Raw genomic sequence first — 23,432 nt, 5'->3', positions numbered from 1 at the left:
TTGATTTTGTATTCCTCAGAGCCCATACCCAAGCCCCAGTATAAATTCCCTCCACTTCTTATTCTTTCATAAAATATTAGCTTTACATTGCAGTGGAATTATACATTCAGAAAGCATGTTTCTGTAAATATATTGTAATCCTACATGCAAAAGGTAAAAAAAGGTTAAAGAATAAGAGCATTTTTTTTGTGAAAGCAAATACATCACAGTTAAGTGTAACATTTCTGCATGTTTAGATATTTAAGTTGTGTCCAAGCAAAATAAGACACCATAGAGCGTCCATTCGATGCACCAGGTTTCACGGGGAGATTATTGCAGTCCTGGTGGAGGTGGTTCTGCCACGGTTAATCACTCATTGAGGATCCCACATTACATAACCTCCCTTACGCAAATGCTGCTTAATACAGGGACTTTTTGGTCTTGTTTTCATACTCTCTGTCAACAGAAATTCCCTGAGTACTTCCTGCCTCCTTCTCCTGCTGTTTCTTAGTCTATTTTTTCTGTTTCCATTACTGCCAACTGATAGTGCATCCGTGGCCTCACTCGTGCGCCCTTATCTGTGGTTTTCTTAAGGGTACTTTGCCTGTTGTGCAGCAAACAAAACTATTTTGCTATGCTTTTAGGAAAACAAGTTTTGTAGTATTTTAAGCCCTTATGATCTTAAGATGCAACCACTGGATCCTCCTGTCAGGCTTCTGTTTTGGAAATTTCAAGTGTTTGTCAGTGAGCACTAAAGTTGACCACTGACCATATACTCATTTAGGAATTTTATTGTGTAGATCCGCATCCGAACAATTAACTAGCCAGGCTTCACGGAACCATTTGGAAGTGTGGCCTGGCACCTTGTGGTCAGTTGTACATGGAATAGAACAAGCCTGGTGTGTGACACATTGTCTGGAGTAGAGGACGAGTGGAATGATGTGTTAGTTTAAGCTGTATTAACGGTCCTGGTTTATAGTGTTGTGGCTTATTGACCACAGCAGTGAGATTCTCATGCTGCTTCTGTAATCATCGCACGGTGTCACACCCCGCGGGGACAGGTGGGGACAGGTTCTGCTGTCCCAACGGTGAGCCGGGCAGTGCAAAACAAGGGTGATACGCAGCAGGCAGAGGAATGGGCCACCCTGTCTGAAAGGCCTGCCACATCTTCTGGGCAACCTTTAAAAGTAAGGGCTCCTTTATACGCCTAATTCTGAAGATTCCCTTTGATTTTGGAGCCTCTGCAGGGGTAATACAAACAGTACCCTGCCCAAGTCTTTCCATAGTCTCAATGAAACCTCATGTTTTTTTCCTTTCTGAGTTGTTTCTCTCTCAGAAGTTCTACTCATATTAATACTGCAGTATCTCAGCAGGTAAAAGATCCTGATGCAGCGTGGTGATCCGCATGTGTTAGACTGTGTCTTATGAATCAGCCGTCTCAGCCACTAGAACGTCTGATGGTACATTTTCCCATTACTTCAAGACCAAAGTTACGGGTTTTGGGTTCATAAGACAGTGCCCAAAGATGACATACAGAGGATGTAACCTGAATACATTTCTCAGAGTTGAACCTCAGAACTAAATCTGTGTTTATTTTATTGTGCTGATAATGCTGATCATCATCAGTGTCCTAAATGGAGTAATGAATTCTGCACAGTAGTGAATTTAGAAGTTACAAAAAACAGGTAATCTGTCAGATTAATCATTAAATGAATGTTTAAATGAAGCTATAGAGTATATCCTATTTTTACACACATCCATGGCAGTTTTGCCCATGACAGTCCGTCATTGAAGAAGAGTGACCTTGCTATAATAGGGGGCAGATAGAGGTGTTGGCAAGTTGCATCTCTTCAGAAAAGCAAGGAAGAATTGGTGCAAATGAAAAATGGATATAGGTATTGGGTTCGCTGAGGGATATTCTTAATATACCTTAAAGAACAAAATTATTTTTTTTAAGGCATTAAGAAGTTTAGCTGATGCAGAATGACTAGAAGAATTAACTGCAAAGGTGTACAAAATTCTGGGCATTCATGGGAGAGAAAACAGTCATCTGCAATGAGAATGCAAAGAAAGGTTGGTATAATATGGACTGGTTAATACGGGCAGGGAATTGTACTAACCGCAGCACTTATCCGGGGTAATGGGAGACAGCTTGAAATTTGGGAGTATGCAGTGTAGGAGTGTCTTCGGGCTCCATGCACTGAATTATTTATGCTATTTTTTTCTAAAGGAGTACAATATTTTGGCCCAGAAATGTTCCCATTACTTTAGTTGGTAAAATAATATATCCTTTATATATACTGTATAGTATATATAGTATACATACTATATAATGTTCATATTATATATACTATTTTTTATATATATACACCATATTTTTATATATATATACACACTATATACTATATTATATATAGTATCTTAACACCACAAAGACTCTACCATGTCACACACCTCCTCAGACAGGAGTTGTGGATATTGACACTTCCCCATTGCTGCTCGGAGCTCGACGGGCGGGTCTGTTTGATTAGCACCGCGGCAGCGAGGGCCGCACATCGGTATGTTCCCATTAGAAGGAGGAATAATGGCCACAGGAACTCTCCTCCGAGGCCCCCGAGTGCCCGGGCAGGGTCACCGCTGCGGGGCGGCCGGAAAGGGGCAGGACCGGGAGCAGGAGGCCGGGGGGCGGGCCCGGGGAGGCGGGCCCAGGGCCCCCGGGAAGCCGGCCGGGGCGGTCCCGCTGCAGGAGGGGGAGATGGCGGGCGCGGCAGCCGAGGTGGCGGAGCTGCGGCTGCGGCGGCAGGAGCAGGAGCTGCGCTGGCTGACGGCGGAGGTCGGCCGGCTGAAGGAGCGGGAGGCACCGTGCGGTGCCGGGAGCTGCAGCCCCGAGCTGCAGCGGCTGAGAGCCGAGAACGAGAAGCTGCGCTACCGCCTCCTGCACCTGCGCCGCAGCCTGGCGGCCGAGCTGGGCCGGGCAGCGGCGGCGGAGCAGCGGCCGCCGGGCCCCGCGGCGGCGGAGCCCTTGGCCGGCGGCGAGGTAGAGCCCGCGCGGGGGCCGGGACAGCCCCGCGGCGCCTCTCGGTGCGGGCGGCAGGGCTGGCGGGGAGGGCGGCCGCATGCGGGAGCGGGAGCGGGCCCGGCCGCTGCGGGAGCGGGGCAGGGACAGTCCCGGGGCGGAACGCGGGGCAGCGGGAGCCCGGCGGGGCCTGTGTCCGCGCCCGGAGCGCCGGACAGCGCCTCTCCGCAGGGGCCCGGCCTTTTCCCGGGCGTGGAGTAACTTCATCAGCCCACCGAACGCTGTTTTTGTTGCCCACTAGCCCGGTTTATTCTCCCGGGCTCTCGCTGGGGAGATTGTGCCGGTGGCGGTTGCAGTAGTAAAATTGGGGAAATTGAGAAGATTTTGCTTGGCGAGCAGTTTTGCTGTGTCCGCTGAACATCAAAAGGATGCAGTTTAGATGTGTCATGCAAGGTCTTTTCTCTGTAAGTGCCTTTTTAGCCCAGTATTGCACTGATCTGGTTAGTTTTGTTTCAGTGATTGCTGGGAAAACTCTTAAAGGCATAACGCTATACTAAATATTATCACGGTTTTCAGAAAATCTTCAGTGCAAGTCCAGCTGTTGCAGTGCATCAAAATAAAGAGGAAAGGAAAAAAGAAAATGAAGGTGTGAACCAACGTCAGAATGATGTAAGTGGTTATTTTATACCACATAATAATAGAAGAAAGAATATTTTTTGGCTAGCTTCAGAGAAGATGCTGAAATCTGAAATACTTTGCTGTATTTTGAAATGCCAGATTTTGAAAAGAAGGCTTGCTGTAGTGTGCATATAGGAAAAATCATTATCTAAGAGCTTTGCCTTGCATGTGATTAGGAGGGTTACTTATACCTTCTTAGATCTCTACTTTTTATGTAGGAGAAGGATTTGGGCTGTTGGGAAATAAGGGTCAGGATACTGTGGTTCCTAAAAGAGCGACGGTTCGTGAGTAGTTAAACAGCGTGCGTGATGACAGAAAGAGGATGTTGGCAACACTAGCTGGAGTTCAATAGATCTTCACAATTCACCTTATATTAAACTAAAGGAAACTTCCTGTGAATTATCTTACTTGATTGTGATGCTTTGAATGGATGGGCAGAAGTGAGGGCTTGTTGGAGTGGTCCAAACTTGTCTCAGATGTCAGCCAAATGCAAATTCTGGGACAGGAATGTAGGCAGATTTCTGAGGTCAAAATCACAAGGCGTTTAGGCCCAGATTGATAAAGACACATTGGAAAATTGGAATGCTGCTATGAAATATTCGGCAAGTTGGATGAACTATCCTGTGTGTAATAATTTACAAACGCTTTACTGTGTATGGGTATAAATTCTAGTACAGTGAAATCTGGTCTCAGTTGGAACCTCTAGGGATGCATGAATGCTGTGAATCCTTTTATTCTATTTCTCTCACAAATATCAATGTGTATGATATAATCTATTTGTTGCAGCTACAGTGTGCGCCAAGCTTCATAGAAGACAGACTGAAGCTTTACGAAGCACTCAAAAAAGAACATGATGCTTTGCTAGCTCACAGAGCAGCCAACCAGAGCAAACCCATCAAAATTAGCCTGACAGATGGAAAGATGGCTGAAGGGGAATCTTGGAAAACCACGCCGTATCAATTAGCTGTAGGAATTAGGTAATCTGCAGATTGAAGGAATTGAACTTTTACAGTGATGAATCTGTTACTATCATCTCTTACCTTTTTGCATAAAATATATGTGTCTCGGTCAGTGGATGGTGACTCTATTAAGTTGGTTTATTTGGAAAACATTGAAACTTCAGCTTAATGCAGAAGAAATGGCTGGGTGAAATTACTGTTCTGAGTGATGCTTGAGGTTCTATGCTGGGATCATAACGCTTGCTTCCAGTTAAAAAATAGAATAATCAGTGAGACTGTTAGGAATTGAAAGAAACATCTGAAGTATTGTGAGTTACTAGATAACAGAAGCTGCTGTTAGAAGCAGTCTTTCCTCCAGATCCCCAGCACTAAAAACTATCAAATGAAACTTTTAAGACCTTAAGAGTCTGTACCTTAAAAATAGAAGAGTTTTTAAGAAGACCACAGACACAAAAATTATAAGTCTTTAGGTGCCACAAAGTGTGAGTGGGTTTTTAGGGGGTTTAGAAACCCAAGCACTTTTGCAAATCTGAACCTAAATATTTTGGTCTCTTCTCATCATCTGTGTTTTTTAGTCAAGCGTTGGCTTCAAATGCAGTCATAGCGAAAGTGAATGGTGAGTTGTGGGACCTGGATCGTCCGCTGGAGGGAGATTGTACTCTGGAGCTGCTTACGTTTGATAACGAAGAAGCAAAAGCTGTGAGTAGATTCTCATTGGTTTCTGCTTGATTAAAGGAACTAATGACATGAAATTGATTGCAGCATTAGGCTTTTAAACATCTTGAAGTAAAAAACAAACACCCAAACTATACAAGTAGTGTATTTGTCATGATTCAGCAAAGAAGATGAGATACTAAATACCTATAATTTATAGGTGAATAAAATCTTAGTGTTCTTTTCTTCCCTTCTCTTTTACATAGGCAGGTTGTTTTTCAAACGAGATCCTACAGAATATCTTGATTTGTATGCTGACTTGAAACAATTTGATGTTTTCTAAAACTCATGTTTGACTCAGTGTGTTTGAAGATCAGACACCGAATGCAACAGTGAAGCTGTCCTACAGTTTTCTGAAAATTGTCCGATATAAAATTTGAGTCATAAATAAAATCTATACCTCCTTGTACCAGCACTGTTTATTAGAAACTTAAGTAGCCATATCTTGGTCAATTTAACTATGAATATACTTAATGGGATTCAGTCTTAAGCCTATGTTTATCATTGTGCACTAGAATTAGACTTTGTTTTGTCAAAGAATTATTTATGTGATGAAGCTTGTTTGAGGCTGTAAAGGATTTATCTTGTAGCAGAGGCTATAAAGTGGTCTGAATTAATAGGGACTTAGAACGTAAGAGTGGTATTGATCTACTGGGTTGTTGTTCAGGTAATGTGGTTTGCAGTCCTATTAAGTGTACTGCATGTCAACGATGGTAACTTGCTGGCTGCGTAGGTTTAGATGAAGTTAGTATTGCATAGACTTTAACTGACTGGAAACTAACTTATAAATTAACAAGGTGCAGTAAGTGCCAAGGTGACAGAATTGTGCAGAGGTATAATGATCATTCACACTGAAATACAATGGACTTTATTGCTACATGTGCCATTGTATTAATAATTCAGTGTACTTCAAAATGAGAACAGAAAATTGTTGTGTTTCTCACAGAACTTAAACAACATTGATTGGAGTGCATTTCCCATCTGTGGATATACTTCTGTTTTGGTTTTTTTTCTTTTTAGTTATACAATGCCTATGACCCATGACGTGCTCGCCTAACTTTATTTGCAGGTTTATTGGCATTCAAGTGCTCATATTCTTGGGGAGGCCATGGAAGGCTATTTTGGAGGCTGCTTATGCTACGGACCACCAATTGAAAATGGATTTTATTATGACATGTACATGGAAGACAGGTAAAATTTCAGTGTCTGAGAAATGTAATACTCTGTATTGAAGATTGATGCTAGAACTATTTTTGCTTTTTTGCATGTTAAAAGTAAGATCGCGTATTTAGTACAGTTTAAAACTGACAGGTTCGTCTTCTACGTAATATGGATCTGTGTATACACATATACCAAGTGTGTGTGTGTGTGTGTATATTAAAATGCAAGAGCAGTGTTCAGACACCTCCTTAAGACTTGCAGTTGTTGAATAGTCTGTAAAAACATGTGGAGTGTTTGGGTAAAACTTTCTGAAGTTCCTGAGAGATAGAGGAGACAGTTTCTTGAAGAATCCTGGGAGTTAAGTTTCAGAGTGCCATAGTTACTTGTAGAAACGGCACGTATGCATGTAACTTGTACCGGTGTTTACTCCTTTTCTAATCCTGGTGCACAGCTTTACAATTCTGTTTTTTCCTTGTTTATCTTTCTGTAGTCAGGGAGAATACTGAATCTGCATCAGCTGATAAACTAGCTCTTGCAGCTGGGTTGAGCTTTTTTTTTTTTCTTAAATCATATATACTTTGAGCTACAGATCTTCCAGACATTTAAACATGTCAAAGAATGATTGCACTGTGTTTGTTCAGGGCGATACCATTTGTGTTTCTGAGTTGAGTGTCTGAAAGTACAGCCAGTTGTAAGAAACTAAGAAAATACTGTGACAAATCATAACAACACTTCCGATGTTTTTCAAATTAGACCACTAGAAAGTGGTCACTTAAAAATGGGAACATCAAAATGAATAATTTTAACTTCTTTTTCTTGTGTTTATTTGTTTAGAGGTGTATCTAGTACTGAATTCGCACTACTAGAGAACCACTGTAAAAACATCATAAAAGAGAAGCAGGCTTTTGAAAGGCTGGAAGTCAAAAAGGAGATCTTGTTAGACATGTTTAAGGTAAATCTTTGGAGTAGCTGTGATTCTGGTACAACGGTCTTTTAAAATGTAGCTTCTATAAAGTACTGCATTTGACTGACTTAATGGAATAGCATCCTTTTCCCCCTCTCCATATCCTCCTCGAGAGTTTATGATGTTTTCAGGCAATAATAAAAACAATGTATTACACAAGAACGCCTCAAGCTCAATGAGATGACAAAGAAATTAGTGCATGAAAGGCACACATTCAGTCTGGCTCACTTGCAAAGACAAGTCAAAAAATACTTTGTCCTTTAGTTCCCTCTTTTATACAGTCAATGTTACCACTCTCACTGTACTACCTTTTATTTGCCTTTCAGAAGTGCTTTGAGGTGTTCAAGTGGTAGCCACTATGCTTAACACACCCTCAGGGAAATCAGGACATTTTTGTCTCTCCCCTCTTCTGAAAGGATGTTGAACTTCTGCATACATCTATGTGTTCATGTGACCTTTTAGTTGTGTCTTTTACTGATGCATTTGCATTATTACATAATTTTCAAACATAATTTTATTGGTCATTTTATTGTTGTTCCTGACTTTTCGTGTTTCCCCACGCAGTATAATAAGTTTAAGTGTCGTATCCTTAATGAGAAGGTGAACACACCAACTACCACAATATACAGGTAAACAATATTAAGTTTAAAAGGTATTATGAAATATTTCTATAGTTAGGTTTATTTCATTTCAATTGAGAGGATTTTTTTCTCTAACTTCTGAGTATTTGTGTGATTGGGACTTAAGTTTATAATTAACTGATTTTACATGAGTAGCAATATTCTTTCTCTGCTGGGACAGATTAGGTAACTTGCGGACAAATGGCAAATCCACTTTTCACCCATTCTTTGAATTGCTGAATAATGGGTAAAGCTGACTCTTAGCTCAGTGTGGGGTGAGGATACTATTCCTTCAACTGCCAGGGATAAAATTAGTTAGTTGCAAAATGGCTTTTTTTTTTTTTCTTGTTTCTGCATAGTTTGAAATCTCCTGGCCAACTTTTAACAAAGTTTATATATGGAACAATGTGAATTACTAAGTGTGCTATGATGCTCTTGATTGTAGATCAAGTGTGCTGAGTATTTACTGAGTGACAGTTGTGCTTCAGGTAGAAGGCACACTTACATTTAAGATGCACTGCATTTGCTGGGTGTTGCATGTGAACGCTTATTAGTGTGTTTGAACATGTCAAGTGTTAACTTGTATGCCATTAGTGACTGTCTTTAAAAATGTTGGAGTGTTTTGAAATAATCACTTCTTGTCTTTTGGTATATAGATGTGGTCCGCTGATTGATCTCTGCAGGGGTCCACATGTGAGACACACTGGAAAAATTAAGGCCTTCAAAATATTTAAGGTAAGTTTAAATTAACTGTGCATTAAAACTTAACTAGACTGTGGGTCAGTTAATAAATGTGAGTATTTATTTCTCCTGAAATGATTATGCTAGGGTCCTTTGTATTGTTTTCTGTGCTTCCTCTGCAAGTAGTCCTTAATTTCTTTCCTCGTTCTTATTGTACAAGTAGAACTACAGGCTTGCATCATTCACCTGCTTCCAAAGTTTAATGATTCTTGACCATCACAGTATAGTACATCAGTTAACAGCATCTTTTTTATTGAGTATTGTTGCAGTAACGTTTGCTTAGACTATAAGGAAAAGCACAGCACAAATAAGCTGGCAGTGACTGTGTTGCTGTGGAACCAGTGATACCGTGCACTACAGTGAGTGTGGTGCCTGAGCTCCTGTGGCAGCACCGTGCTGGTATCTGCAACCAGCGCTGCACTGGGTAGTACAGATGTGCTAGTGCTGTACTAGCTGTGCTGTACTGGCTGTCACATCTGTGTGCTCTGTGTGCGTGCACTCAATTCTGCAGTAAATGAGCATCCAAGATATTAATTGGGTCATAAAATAGTGTTTTGACCTTGTATGATGATATCTTTCAGGTCTAGGAGGTAAAGTGGACATTGGCAGATCTGCAAGTGCTGCTGTTTAAAAATGGCATTGCTCACAGGAAAGCCAGAGACGGTGTTTGCAGATACCTCTGCTTATGATGTAATTTAAGCTACTTGCAGATGCTAATTTGGGTAACCTTATTAGACTGACCTCATTGGAACATTCATCATAGTTGCTTTTGCTGGCCTCCTAGCTGAAGTTTATGGAACTCTGCGTTGCAGGGATTAAGTGTTAGATTGTCAGAACAGCTAGGGTTTAACTGGGAGAGTGAGTTGATTTCGTTTTGTCTTTTGTTTTTTTGTACTTCATTATGTTTTGCACATAAATACCTGCTGCTTTTTTAGAAGATACAATGCGAGATGATAAAACATGATGAGAGTTAAACCAATGTACCTAAGTAGAATAAGAGTATGGCTTGACCAGTCATTTTTGTTTATGTCTTCTGTATTAGTATGCTGACTAAAAGGCAGTGCAAGTATCTTTCTTTTATAAACAAATACTGGATGACTGTATATAATTCTGTTCCCAAGGAAAAAAAATCATAACATTTGAATGCATTAGTGTTTATTCCTCCTTTCCCTGAGATTACATAATATTATCTTAAAGTATGTTTTTTTTGCATCAGAATTCATCTACTTATTGGGAAGGAAAATCCAACATGGAAACTCTGCAGAGAATATATGGAATATCCTTTCCTGATAACAAAATGATGAAGGAATGGGAAAAATTCCAGGAAGAAGCCAGAAACAGGGACCATAGGAAAATTGGAAAGGTACACTATTTCATAGTCAACTTTTCTTTTATGCATCTGTAATAGAATTCTGTCTGTTTTGTGGGGGAGTTTTGTGGTGATTTTTTTTTTTCCCACTTGGAGTGGGAGCCAGTTCTGTGAATTTCTTTGTATCTGTTGTATTTTAAAATTTTAATTCTTCAAGTTCAACTTGTCACTTGCACGCAAATGTTAAACTAATGGTGGGAAGAAGTAATGGGGTAGTCCCTTGATTTAGGGAAGTATATCTTAAACCTTTTTATGTAGGATATTTTCAGATCCTACCTAAACCACTATATTTTTCATAGAAGAGAGATATTCTTGTAAATTGTATACAAACGTAGGTTGGTCATTATGTAGTTACATCTGAAGTGGTACTTACAGCATTCTGTTTTTAATGTACCTAGGAGCAAGAACTCTTCTTCTTTCATGATTTGAGTCCTGGAAGCTGCTTTTTCCTCCCCAGAGGTGCCTTTCTCTATAACACACTCGTGGATTTCATACGAGTGAGTATATGCTAATGTAACTCCTACAAGCTTAGTATCAGTCGTTGATCTTAAGTGATAGGCCATTCATAGCCCTGACCCACCCTCAGAAAGCGAAACTTCAATGCATGTAAACATTTACCAGATTTTCACCCTACAGATCTAACGTTTTTGAAGACAGGGCAGAGTAAAGCGTTGCTGTGTGCTTTTTCCGGCTGTGTAAAACCTCCGTGTGCGGTAGCCCTTTAATCCCCCAGTAAATTGCCATCATAAGGACACAGTTAAAAAGAATCAGGCTTTTGCTTTTCAAAAACTCTGCCACCCTTAAAAATATTGAATTTGTTTTATAGGAGGAATATCACAAGCGTAATTTTACTGAAGTTGTGTCTCCGAACATCTTCAACAGTAAACTCTGGGAAGCTTCAGGACACTGGCAGCACTACAGTGAGAATATGTTCTCTTTTGAGATCGAGAAGGAGACTTTTGCCCTTAAACCCATGAATTGTCCAGGACATTGGTTCGTACACTCAACTGAAAAACTTCTTTTATTTTATTTGTCCTTTGGGGGGCTACGGGGAAATAAATGAAGTAGCAATACATGTTATCATGTATGTTTATGACAGACTACTGAGCAACTAGTGTGTTCAGAAAGCTCCCCCGACAGTGCCCGGAGCAGAGCAAACGCACTTCTTGTAGGAGGCTCTTCCACTAAGTCTGCACTAAGTGAGCTGGGTCTGTGCATGCTAATACTAGTCTGTGCCACTAGTAAATACAAATTATGTTGCCTGGAGATACACATCAGATGTGGTGTACCAAAGGAAGGTAGAGGTGAACCAGTTTTGATTGTTGCTCTCAGAGTGTTTTTTCTGAATGAATAAAAACTTCAAAATGCGATTACTATCTGTACTGACATAGGCTTAGTTTCTGTGTTGTCTTAAATCTTCTACAAGAAGGATAAAATGAATGTTCTTTCTAGCTTAATGTTTGCCCATCGTCCACGGTCCTGGAGGGAATTGCCTCTTAGACTGGCAGATTTTGGAGTTCTTCACCGAAATGAGCTCTCCGGGACTCTCAGTGGTTTGACTCGTGTAAGGCGCTTCCAACAAGATGATGCTCACATCTTTTGTACAATAGAACAGGTAAAAAACAAACCAAACCCACAACCCCCAAAAAACCTCACAACATGACCAACCCTTCCCCTACCAGTCAGCAAAAAAAAAGAACCCCATCCCAGTGCAAACCAGCATTGAACAAGAAAAAAATCCCCAAAATATTTAACCTCTAGCTTCTTCTGTTGTGTCGCTTTGTAGTGTGGTGTTGCTTTGGATAGGGTCTTTTGATAGGTTTATGTGCCTTCTTCTTAGCCACCTGGAATGCTGTGTTTCTTTACCTTCCACAGTACTCCTTACCTTAGTAGCCTCTTGGACTTTGCTTCTCTGTTACAAGTTCCTCAAATAGTAGTGCCATAATTTGTGTTATTCATTTTTCTCTTTGAAATTTAAAAAAATGCTGATGTAAAAGGAAGAAAAACATGTTACTTGAGTGACATTATTGATTGTGAATTACACTGTAAGATTTTCTGTACAGGTTTTTTCCCTTTAGAAAGAAACATTGGGCAACTAAATCCCAAAAGATAAAATCTTTTGCATCTCCCCCTGAAAAGAAAACAGCTCTTGACCACATTTTGTTTTCCATAGTAATTGTGAATAAATACTCTATTTTAGCAGAAATGCCATAGGTTTCGGTGAAGCTATGTGAATAGATTGATGTGCTCCTGTCAAGTCTGACTCGTGCAGTGTGGCTCCAGAAGCCCAGGCTTACCAAGAACACTGCTTTTCATGCCCTGCTTTCGAGCCACCACACTTCAGTTCTCTCTTCACATATTGCCCACATTTGGGGTTGTAGGATGTAATTTTCATGTGGTTTTTTTTTTAACTTAAAGGTTTATGAGGAATTTGGTAAATCAAATTTTATGTAAATAAATATTAACTAACATGTTTTATGTTTAAGATCGAAGAAGAAATTAAGGGCTGTCTTGATTTCTTGAAGTCAGTGTATGCTGTCTTTGGTTTTACCTTTCAACTACATCTCTCTACAAGACCAGAAAATTATCTAGGAGAGTTAGAGATCTGGGATCATGCAGAAAAGGTAATTCTTGTAAAAGCAAACAAACAAACCCCTTAATATTTGTATTTGCAGAGGTGAATATTTAACTTAGTTCTTTCATGTTGAATAGTGAAATTGCTTAAGTAATGTGCTAAATATTGTCCTCAGTGGAAATGCTTGTTGAAAAACATCACATTAAATGTAATATTTCTGTATAAAATGAGAATTTTCGGATTCTTACATAACCCCTTATCTTGAGCTGATTTGATTTTTATTAATCTTTTTTTCAAATTAATGGCAACATTTGTACAAGGAACTACTGTTGTTTCAAAATTATTTATTGTAAATGACTAAATGCTTGAACAATAGGAGTCGTGCTGCCTGTTGACTTCCTTTGTATTTCAAAGGCAAAGGCTTTGACTTACAGTAATGAAAGGCCTTGATATACCTTTTAAAATTATTTTTTATTTTTTTTAATGATTAGCAACTTCAAAACAGCTTGAATAACTTTGGAGAGCAGTGGAGTTTGAATCCAGGAGATGGAGCATTTTATGGCCCTAAGGTTAGTGAATCAGCATTTTGACACAATTGTGGGATGGACAAGAATACAGATGCAATGCAAGGGAACTGTTTAACTGTGGTGTTTTGCTTCACAGATTGATATTAAAATCAAAGATGCTATTGGCAGGTACCATCAATGTGCTACTATCCAACTGGACTTCCAACTACCCATTCGATTTAATCTTACTTATGTTGGGTGAGTGGTTAAGCTACATATCTTCCTCTTTTAAATGAAATAATAGTGAAAAAAATGGTGACTTTCATGATATCTAATCACCATGAAACTGAGATGTCTTAATGTTCTGTTGCTCACTTAGCAAATGATGAGTTTGTGCATCAGTAGCCTGGTCAGCAGGGGAAACATCCCTGGGGAGTGGAGGACTGAGTCACAAACTTGGAAATATTTCTTGCTACAGCGTTAGCTCACTCTACTTGTACGTGCTGCTGATTGCAGGAAAATGTCATGATCTGTTCTGTCTGCCGGTTCTGAGGACAACTGATCACATAGAATGCTAAAGAAAACCCTGCTGAGTCAGTTTTCACTTCCAGCCTGGTCACTGTGTCTCCTTTGAAGACGTTGCATGCAAAATCAAACATGTCCTAAGGAGTCAGTATGTTGGAAGAAGTACTTCATTGTTTTTATCAGGCAAAGTTTGTTAACTTGGAACGCAAACCAAGTGTGAGCAGTTTTTAAGGAAAATCTCGCTTTGGTTTCCAGCTCGGAAGAGAGAGATTCATCCACTACCTGCAGCTGGCTTTTTTTTCTTTGTTAATCACAGGATTGTAATTTAAGGAAAGAAATGAACAGTAATGGCTGGTAAGACCCTGTGCGACAAAATACAGGGAAGACAATAGCGGAAGAGTGAGGAAGAACATAAAATATTAAAATGCACAGAAATGGAGCTGAGTCAGTCAAGTGTTTTTTCAAGCTTAGGAGTTCGTGTCTATGCCACTACCTACAGGCATGATTATTTTAAATCACTATGATTATTCAGTATTCATTTAAAAACCCAGGTGACTTTAAGAAAGTACATTTTTATTAAAAATGGTAGATTTTGCCTAAGTGTAAATAACTAAACGTTATCTTTCCTTGAAAAGTAGAATAAAAAATACTAGTAGGATTATCCATGTGTGAGACAAGAATTTTTTTTTGAACTTCACCTATTATTTTTCAGGAAGGATGGTGATGATAAGAAAAGGCCAGTGATTATTCACAGAGCTGTTTTGGGATCTGTGGAGAGAATGATAGCTATTCTGGCAGAAAATTACGGAGGAAAATGGTACGTGGCACAAAAGCAGGTCTAAGAAATGTTTAATAATGTAGAAAATACAAATCTTCCCTAATGTCCAATGTATTATAATGCAAAATAATATCTCTAGAATTTTCTCAGAATTAGTGGGTACGTTACAAGAAAAGCAATCTAATGTTCTGGTCTGAGTTATGATATCCTTTCATTAATAGTTCATTATTAGAAATACAATTTCATGACATTGCAGGAAAAATTATACAATAAAGCAGAAATAAGAATTGTGATTGCGTGTATATGTGCTGCATTATTCTTGTTCCTTTTTTCGTAAAAACAGAGTTAATTCTTACTTTCAGCCACCGATCTGACTGTCCCCTTTTCACTATAAATTTAGAAATAAAAGTGGAAATTATATGAAAAATAAAATTCTGTTAAAAGTTGTGAAGTTATTTATGAAGTGAGCACAAGAACAGAGTTCTGGGTATGTAATTTTATTGGAATAAGTCTATTTGCTATTTTATGTGAACTTGAAGAAGGTGGCATATTATCCAGCATCCTTAGCTAACATAAATATTTTTATAAAGTAAAGAAATTATTATTGGGGAAGTTGACTGTAGATATGGATGCAGATGTAAAGCGCACATTTATTTCATGTGCTTCTTGTCCTGCTTGCCAGGCCGTTCTGGCTGTCACCGCGGCAGGTCATGGTTGTGCCTGTGGGACCTACTTCAGAAGAGTACGCCCGGCAGGTGAGCGTAGGGCCTTCCCTTTTAGAGTAACAATCATGCTTTAAGAATTTTGGAGACGTGTTTGGGTGGCGACAGAAGTTGTTCCATGTAGTCTAAAATTTGTATAAGCCTGAGAAGGGGATATGTAACTTTTAAGTGGTTTGGGGTTTGTTATTATGTACATACTTCAGTAATTATTACAGCAGAAAACATTCTGGGTGACAAACCTTGTATACTAGCTAATGTTTCATTACAGAGTTACCTCTTTGAAGTAGGGGCAGAGGCCAATATTTTTGCATTTCCCAGCGTGTGTTCTCCTGACTGCATTACCCCTGACGGTGATGGGTTTGTCCCCCTCCCCTGCTGTTCCTTTCCACACCCATAAGTGGTTTTGTTCCTTCTCCTCTTTCTCCTTTCTCAGACTGAGGAAGCATTTCTGACATTGAGCAGTGTAGCTGTCTGAAGACATCAGCAAATATTTGATATGGATGCTACCTTGTATTTTCTTCCAGCTGGAGTCCTGCTAAGCCCTTAAGGGTGTGTGCAGTTTTCTTCAAATAACTTCACTTGACTTCCTTACAACGGTTCACAAGAGCAAAATTATGCACATACACAAATTAATTATTGGAAGAGAACAGGGATTTAAGTATGAACAAATTTATGTTATCAAATATTTACTGTAATATTAAGGTTTTTTTCTTTTTTGTTAGGTTTGCAATGAATTTTTTGAAGCAGGATTTATGTCAGATGTGGATCTAGATCAAAGTTGCACATTAAACAAGAAAATCAGAAATGCACAGCTGGCCCAATATAACTTCATCTTAGGTAATTGCAGCATCTTAAATTTCTGCATATCTTTTAAGTTTTAATGCTGGGCATAGGGTTTGTCTAGACTCTCATGTTGTAACGTAGGCAGTTGGTTTAATATTGTTTGTGATATTTCTTGCAGTGGTTGGAGAAAAGGAGAAAGCAAATAATGCTGTCAATGTGCGGACAAGAGACAACAAAGTTCATGGAGAGATTTCAGTATCTTCTGCCATTGAAAAACTCAAGAAATTTAAGAGTTCACATATTCTAAATGCGGAAGAAGAGTTCTGAGGTTGCTGTTTGGAATAAAATTATTAGCTGCCCATGTGAAACGGTGTTTCTTTCTTCCTTGTCCAGCAGCAATGCTCACCTGAGAGAACTTTCAGTTAATGGATGCATGAAGTAAGCGTAGCTATGCTGGTGCTGCAGGAGTCGCATGGGAGGACAGACGCAACTGCCACCTCTTTTTGACAATCCCACGGGCTCCCAGTCTCACTGAACACGTCCTGCGGCTCCGCGGAGCTCCCCTGGTTCTGCTGTGGGGAGAAGCGGGAGCGGAGGAGCCGAGGAGCCGGGGCTGGGCCGGGCCAGCTGCCCCGGCAGCACTTTGGTTTAGTCTCTTGCTGACTCCAGGTGATCGTTATTTATGTTGGGGTTTTTTTTGCGTGGGGTAAGGCACAGCTTGATTTGTTCTGAATTTTTGTTCACGGGCTACAAATACATCGGTGGCTTTGGAAATCTCAGTGAAACAAGCACTGATTGATTTGGTGTGTTAATTGGATGCTGTAAAGGTGATTGCCAAGAATGAAGCTGAATTATTTGCTGTACCTGTGTGTGGAAAGTGTTTTATTTTTTCCTATGTTTGCTGTTGATTTGGCTTTTTTGCTAAAGCAAACAAACCTCTGAAAAAACTTTATATGTAATTTGTTGCTGTATTTGGGACACTGAGAGTGCTGAAAAGGCATAGATGACAATTTTCCTTTTAAAATGCGGCACGTTGGAATTTAAATTGGCCATATTTCTCTGATTTGTTTGTGTTTATGAATGATTTTAAAGTTATTGTTGCAGGCAATTGAATCATATTTTTGGAGAGATTTTATCACAATTTTTTCACTTTTATTTGCTCTTTTTTAGTTACAAGGCTTGGATAGCATTAAATGTGTTACTTAATTATCTAAGCTCTACAATTGTAGTTGTTGCGATTTAAATATCACTGAAATGTAGCAGAAAATACCAGTTGGCGCATAAATCCTATACAAATACAAAACCAGTGTTTTGCTTGTACAGACTTGTGTTCAATAGGCCTGGGTGTGGTTTTGTGTGTCCATTTTTACCAACTGCTTATCCTCCTGCTTTCAGAAGAAAAGGGGAAAAAAATGAAGGAACAAGTGCTGGAAAAGTGTGCAGGGTATTAATATTTATTAATAATATATTTTATATATAAAGTGTCGTCCTTTTATGGACTGCAGCCCACATGGTCCATGTGATGTGTTCAGATTGTGCAATTATCACCTTTGGTGGGGGTTTGTTTGGGGGTGTGTTGGTGTTTTGTTTGGTTTTCACAGTGAATTTCTGGATTTAGCAAATGTAAGACTTTTAGCATACATGTATCTATGCTGTCACCATTTAAGTTTTCAATGACCTGCAGCAATGAGAGAGCTCCTTGAATAATATGAATTAATAGAAATAACACAAAGTATTCTAGCCTGGGGGCCGTGGCTCCGCCCCCTCCCGCCGTGGCTCCGCCCCCCCGCCGTGGCGGAGCCACGGCGGGGGGGCGGAGCCACGGCGGGAGGGGGCGGAGCCACGGCTGGGTGGGGCGGTGGTCTGCCGGTGGCTCCGCCCGTTCGCGGCGGCGGGCAAGATGGCGGCGCTGGTGTGTGTGCGCGCCCTGCGGAGCGTCTGCAGCGCCGCGCTGTTCCTGTCCCAGCTCTACGTGCTGTCCGGCCGCGGTGAGTGCGGCTGCTGCCGCTCCGCCCGGGCTGTCCCGGGCCGAGACCGGGCGGGTGGGGGCGCGAAGGGCGGCAGGGGAGGGCGCGGGCCCGTCGGCCGCTGTGCGACGCGGCTGAGCGGCGCCGCTCGGTTCAACGGTTTGTCCGGGGACAAACAGCGTGTGACAGCGCGTTCCGTGCTTTAATTCTCATGAGGAAAAAAGACCGAATTGAAATAAACATGGTCCTTGTCTAAAAGGAGTGATTTAATTCCAGTGTTTGTTTTAATGCTTAATATAAACATTCTACTATTTATAGAACAGGAAACCAGATTTTTATATGTTTTTAATGCCCATTACACCTTCCACTTGTGATTTCCTGTCAGTGTGCTTACATTTAGCTGTTTCTGAAGGCGGATTTGATTCTAGAAATATCACTTTTTCCTTTTTTTCTCTCTTGCAGCAGGATCTCTGATGACCACAAAGCATGCCCAGCCACAGTCTACATTTGCAAAAAGCCTGACTTCAACAAGCACAAATACTCCTTATTTTAAAGCAGCAGGTATAATATTTTGTTGTTTCATTTATCTTTCTTCTATGGCCTTTTTCCTCAGTGTCTTGAGTTTAATAGTAAAGTTCTTGAATTATGGCTTAAAACCCTGTACGTGTTTTCAGTGCTAAAAGACACTACAGTATATATACCATGTTATGAATGACCTTCAATGACCTTAACAATTGGTTTGGATTATATAACTAGAAAATTGGTCTATATAAGATCTTACAACCAGGTAATGATGAGTTAAACTGCCGTTGTGGTTCATGCGTTTTGTACCCTCTCAGGATGGTGGAAGTTCTTGAAAAGCTCCTGCATTCTGGAAGAACTTGTTGCTCTTCCCTATCCGACATAACTACACTGTTTGTAGCTTCCTAAGGGGTCCACCAGGACTGCCCGAAACACTGTTCTTGCTGCTCATGCGGCAGGTGGTTCTGACACACACGGACAGCAGATGGCCGGGCCAGCTGCTAACGTAATAGACCTGCGCTAGAAGTAGGTTACACGTGTCACCTGCGCTGATGGCTTCTCCTGGGGACACCGCCGGCTGAGCTCTGTGCGCCCCCGCGGTGCCACCCCTGCAATGTCACCCCCGCGGTGCCACCCCCGCGGTGCCACCCCTGCAATGTCACCCCCGCGGTGCCACCCCCGCGGTGCCACCCCTGCAATGTCACCCGCGCGGTGCCACCCCCGCGGTGCCACCCCTGCAATGTCACCCCCGCGGTGCCACCCCCGCGGTGCCACCCCTGCAATGTCACCTCCGCGGTGCCGCCCCCGCGGTGCCCGGCACTCGCTTGACTCACGCAGCGGTTCCCACAGCACACGCTTGTAACGCTGTGTGACAAGCAAAGCCCTTTGCGCATCAGTGCAGGAGGGTGTGTGTATAGATGTATGGAAGAAAATACATAGATACTTTAGACTATATGGCTTTTTAGATTTGCTTTCTTAATTATATTAACGTATTTCACCTTTCAGAAAGTACAGAAATTCCATCTTACGTGATGAAGTGTCCCAGCAACGGGCTTTGCAGTAGGTTGCCACCAGACTGTATGACATGTAACACAAACTACTCCTGTATATATGGGAAACCGGCCACTTTTGATTGCAGAGTCAAGCCACATGTTCATTGTGTCGTAAGTAACCTGTTACTTTAAAGCCCTAATTTAAGTCCTTTAATTAATAGTATCTTGTCATAAAATATAAAAAACTTGGTTTCCGGGTTCTTAGTCAGGTTTGCAGCTCACTGGTACCCATAATGTGACTCGACTCCAGGCTGTTGCTGCAGAGGTGGAACCCACCCTTGTGTTTTGCTGTGTTGCGCTGGATCTTTTTGCTACACAGCTGTGTGACTGAGTTAGAACCTTTTGTTGGCCAATCAAAAATGAACCAATTTGAGAGTGGGGAGGCTGAATATCTGTCAGAGGTACAAACTGACCTTGCAGGTGAGACTGAACGAGTCCTCCTTTTGGCAGTAGCCTTACGCTGCAGGAAGCGGTAATGTTCTACTGTGCTTTAATAACTCTTTGTCACTTTTTAAATGTTGATTTTTCTATTGTACTTGACTACACAGAGGTAGCAAAGAGGGTAATTGCTATTTTGGCCAAAACGTCTCTCTGTAAAATGCAATTTGATACTGCACTCTGTGAATCTTTTTTTACTACTGGTGAAGCGCTAATGCCGTCCTTTTATAGGATCAGAACAACCACGAGCAGGAGAACTTTACAATTAACATGACGTGCCAGTTCTGCTGGCAGCTTGCAACGACAGATTATGTATGTACCAACTCCACAAGCTGCATGACGGTTTCTTGTCCGCGACAACGATATAATGCCACTTGCACAGTACGGGATCATATTCATTGCCTGGGTAAGGTGGGCTGAAACAGTCTCTAAAGCCATTCTTAGCCCTTTTTGTAATGGGTAAATACAATGATTGTTACTGTCCATTGCAGTAAACAGCCTGCACCTTGATTAATCTATTGGGGTTTTTTTAATAGTTACATTTTTGATTTTTAAACATAATAGTGACATTTAACTATAAACATTGGCTTCTAATATTGTTGTGTACCTTCACATGAGAGAAAATAGTTTTATTTTTGTCTACTTCTGTGAATTAGACGAACTTGGACACCACTACTAGAATCAATATTAAATGTCTCAGTAGGATAACTTTAAAAAATCCTGCTGGTTTCACTCAGCTAGTTTAATTTTCCCCTTTTCCTTTGTTGAGTGACCTTGCATGTTTTCTGCTGTGGGACAAAGATTGATGAACAGAGACTGGAGACTGTGTAAGAGCCTTTGTGTTGCCAGTGTTGGTCTGAATTAGTGTCAACCGTTTTGGACCCTTGTTGGAGCAATACAGTATCTTCTTGCTTCTCATCTTTTTGCTCACTATGTGGTCTTTGTTACATTAAGGTTTCAATGTTTTCTCACATTTAGGTAATCGTGTTTTTCCTAAGATGCTCTATTGCAACTGGACTGGAGGTTATAAATGGTCAACTGCCTTGGCGCTAAGGTACACAAGAACTACTAGATAATGTCAAGCTAAAATACATAATATTAGGAGAAAGGGATTCACTGCCTAGAAAATGTTCAGTTTGTGTGGTTTTCTGCTTGGTATTTTTAAATGGTGTAGCCAATAGCCAATATTTCATGTAGTCTAGCTTAGAATTCGGAGGCCTAGGATGGCTAAAGATCTCGTCTGCCCTGACCCTGCCTGTCTCCAGCAGAGAGAGCCTCAGAAAACACAGTTTCTGCACCAAATGCGCTTTCTTCAGAGCAAATGCCAGCGATTCTTGGGCTTCACAGCATGATCTGAGTAGAGAGGACTTGGGCTTTTGTTATTCTGTATGGTGTCAAATGAGGTACAAATGCTCAAAACAATCTGCAGATCTTTTTTTTTTCTCCTAATTTTTTATACAGTTTAAACAATTAGGGCTGAAAATTGTCCAGGTTACTTCTCAGCATCTGAGGTCAATGCAGCTGCGGCTGAGCTGGGTGCAGTCGCTGGGCTGGCAGCGGGTGGGACACGTTTGGTACAGCTGCCTTCCCCAGGGCAGCTGGGAATGCCTTGAAACACAGTGTCTTGTATTTTAAATCATTAGGGAGGAGACCGGTGTAGCAGGATTGAATGACACTCTTGAGGTTATTTTTGGAATGCTAAGCCATTAGAGCACCACAAGAGCGATTTGAAAATAACTGAAGTTTTCCATTAATGTGATAAATTAGGTAGTAAGTATTCCTGGAGCCAACGATACAAAAGACACTGATTAAGGCAGCGATCTAACACACTTTCCTTTATAGCAAGAGTTGTTCCCTCTGCCACCAGCTGGAGAAACTTGCTGTTGCTCGACTGCTGTGTGGGGCTGAATTTAGTGTCTGGGTGTGATTTTATAGCTTGTTTGTTGTGGTTGGTTGTTTGTTTGTTTGTTTAGTTTCTGCTAGCTTAGAAAAATTTGAGAGTGTTTGTTTTTATTGCCTGTCTTGAATGAAAACCTGTCAAGTCCATGGATAGTATTAATTAGCTAAGAAATAGTGCTATTCCATCAAAAACTTCCTCATTTAAATGAGCTCTTTTTGTACAAAATATATATAGTATCTTCAATTGATCATCAGCTTGTAGGTGTGTCAGAAAGAAGTGTGTACAGATACTCAAACTGAGCTTCTCTAATGGTTATAATGAATCATGTTTTTATTCTTACAGCATCACCCTTGGTGGATTCGGTGCCGATCGTTTCTATTTGGGCCAGTGGCGGGAAGGTCTGGGAAAACTCTTCAGCTTTGGTGGACTTGGCATTTGGACTCTCATTGATGTGCTGCTGATAGGTGTTGGCTATGTGGGGCCTGCGGATGGTTCTCTTTATATTTAAATGTGGGTGCAATGTGTTTCAGAGAGGAGAAGGGGCTCTAAATAAAAGAATGTAGAGATTTGAGCCTTTAAGGCAGAATGAAGAACAATTGTTCTTTCTGTGTGCATACATTTTAATGTACAGTATCTGTACTTAGTTTGCCTTTAACTAAGGTAAAATAAAAGAGTGGATCACTGCGTAAGTTGAAATTGGTTTTCTTTCTTCTGTGGACATGCTATTTTTCTATGAAAAAGGCTGAACAGCTAACCAGGCTCCCCACTGTGCTTGAACTTGGGTGATCTGTCAAGCACCAAAAGCCAACTTGAATATTGAGTTGTTTACTTCATATTTGTATGCTTGAATTTAACTTTAAAGCTAACTTCCCGAAATATGTAAGTGATTTTGTTTTTCATATTTGTGGGAGGATAATTTATTTGCCTGAATTACTCTAGCAGTGTGTAGATCACCATGTTTTATGCTGTTAATTACATTAATGTCTGTTTTGGGATATAGCAAGAGCTAACATCTGCTTAGCGACTTGTTGACATAAAAGTGTGGGGTTTTTAGAATTAGATTGTGGTAACACTAAAAGCTGAATATGAAATAATTGAAGTAGATTTTAGGTTTGTTCCAGAATGTCTTTATTCTCATTGGGTTTTACCTGCATATCAGTAAGAGGTGCAATTTGAAATTGTATTCTTGTGCTAGCAAGCTTGCCAAGTTAATTAAAGGGGGGGGGGGGGGTGTCAATATAATTGAGGTGTGTGTCCACTTCTGAGTCGCTAACGATTCGCTGTATCAAAGCGCGGTGCCGCTGGCGCGGAGCACTGGGTGCGTTCACTCGGTACCCGCGGCGCTGGCCCCGGCCGCCGCTGGTACATCTGCACATCTGTCACTGGAATAAACTTGAAGCTTTAAAGGCATTAAATAGTGAAAGTGCTCTGTGTGACTCGGCCTTCAGTGCCGCCGCTCCGCG

The 23,432-nt window shown here is 40.9% G+C and overlaps 2 protein-coding genes across 2 annotated transcripts; both read left to right on the top strand.

Annotated features, from left to right (window-relative positions):
• Nucleotides 1-2,679: 2,679 nt before the first annotated feature.
• TARS3 (threonyl-tRNA synthetase 3) lies at nt 2,680-16,953 on the top strand. Its single transcript, XM_082060759.1, has 19 exons — nt 2,680-3,016; nt 3,572-3,664; nt 4,460-4,650; nt 5,208-5,331; nt 6,416-6,537; nt 7,342-7,459; nt 8,036-8,100; nt 8,748-8,826; nt 10,049-10,195; nt 10,600-10,698; nt 11,028-11,194; nt 11,654-11,816; nt 12,688-12,825; nt 13,268-13,345; nt 13,440-13,540; nt 14,520-14,624; nt 15,268-15,340; nt 16,030-16,144; nt 16,269-16,953. Exons 1-19 carry the CDS (start codon nt 2,735-2,737, stop codon nt 16,415-16,417), a joined length of 2,409 nt encoding a protein of 802 aa, XP_081916885.1. The 5' UTR covers nt 2,680-2,734; the 3' UTR covers nt 16,418-16,953.
• Nucleotides 16,954-17,937: 984 nt separating this feature from the next.
• On the top strand, nt 17,938-23,355 carry TM2D3 (TM2 domain containing 3). The gene is made up of 6 exons (XM_082060935.1): nt 17,938-18,078; nt 18,520-18,618; nt 19,585-19,742; nt 20,301-20,475; nt 21,048-21,123; nt 22,312-23,355. Exons 1-6 carry the CDS (start codon nt 17,991-17,993, stop codon nt 22,475-22,477), a joined length of 762 nt encoding a protein of 253 aa, XP_081917061.1. The 5' UTR covers nt 17,938-17,990; the 3' UTR covers nt 22,478-23,355.
• The last annotated feature ends 77 nt before the right edge of the window (nt 23,356-23,432 follow it).

This window comes from Streptopelia decaocto, assembly GCF_964273445.1.
Source record: "Streptopelia decaocto genome assembly, chromosome: 9".
Lineage (NCBI taxonomy): Eukaryota > Metazoa > Chordata > Aves > Columbiformes > Columbidae > Streptopelia > Streptopelia decaocto.
This window is presented reverse-complemented; position numbering and strand designations above follow the sequence as displayed.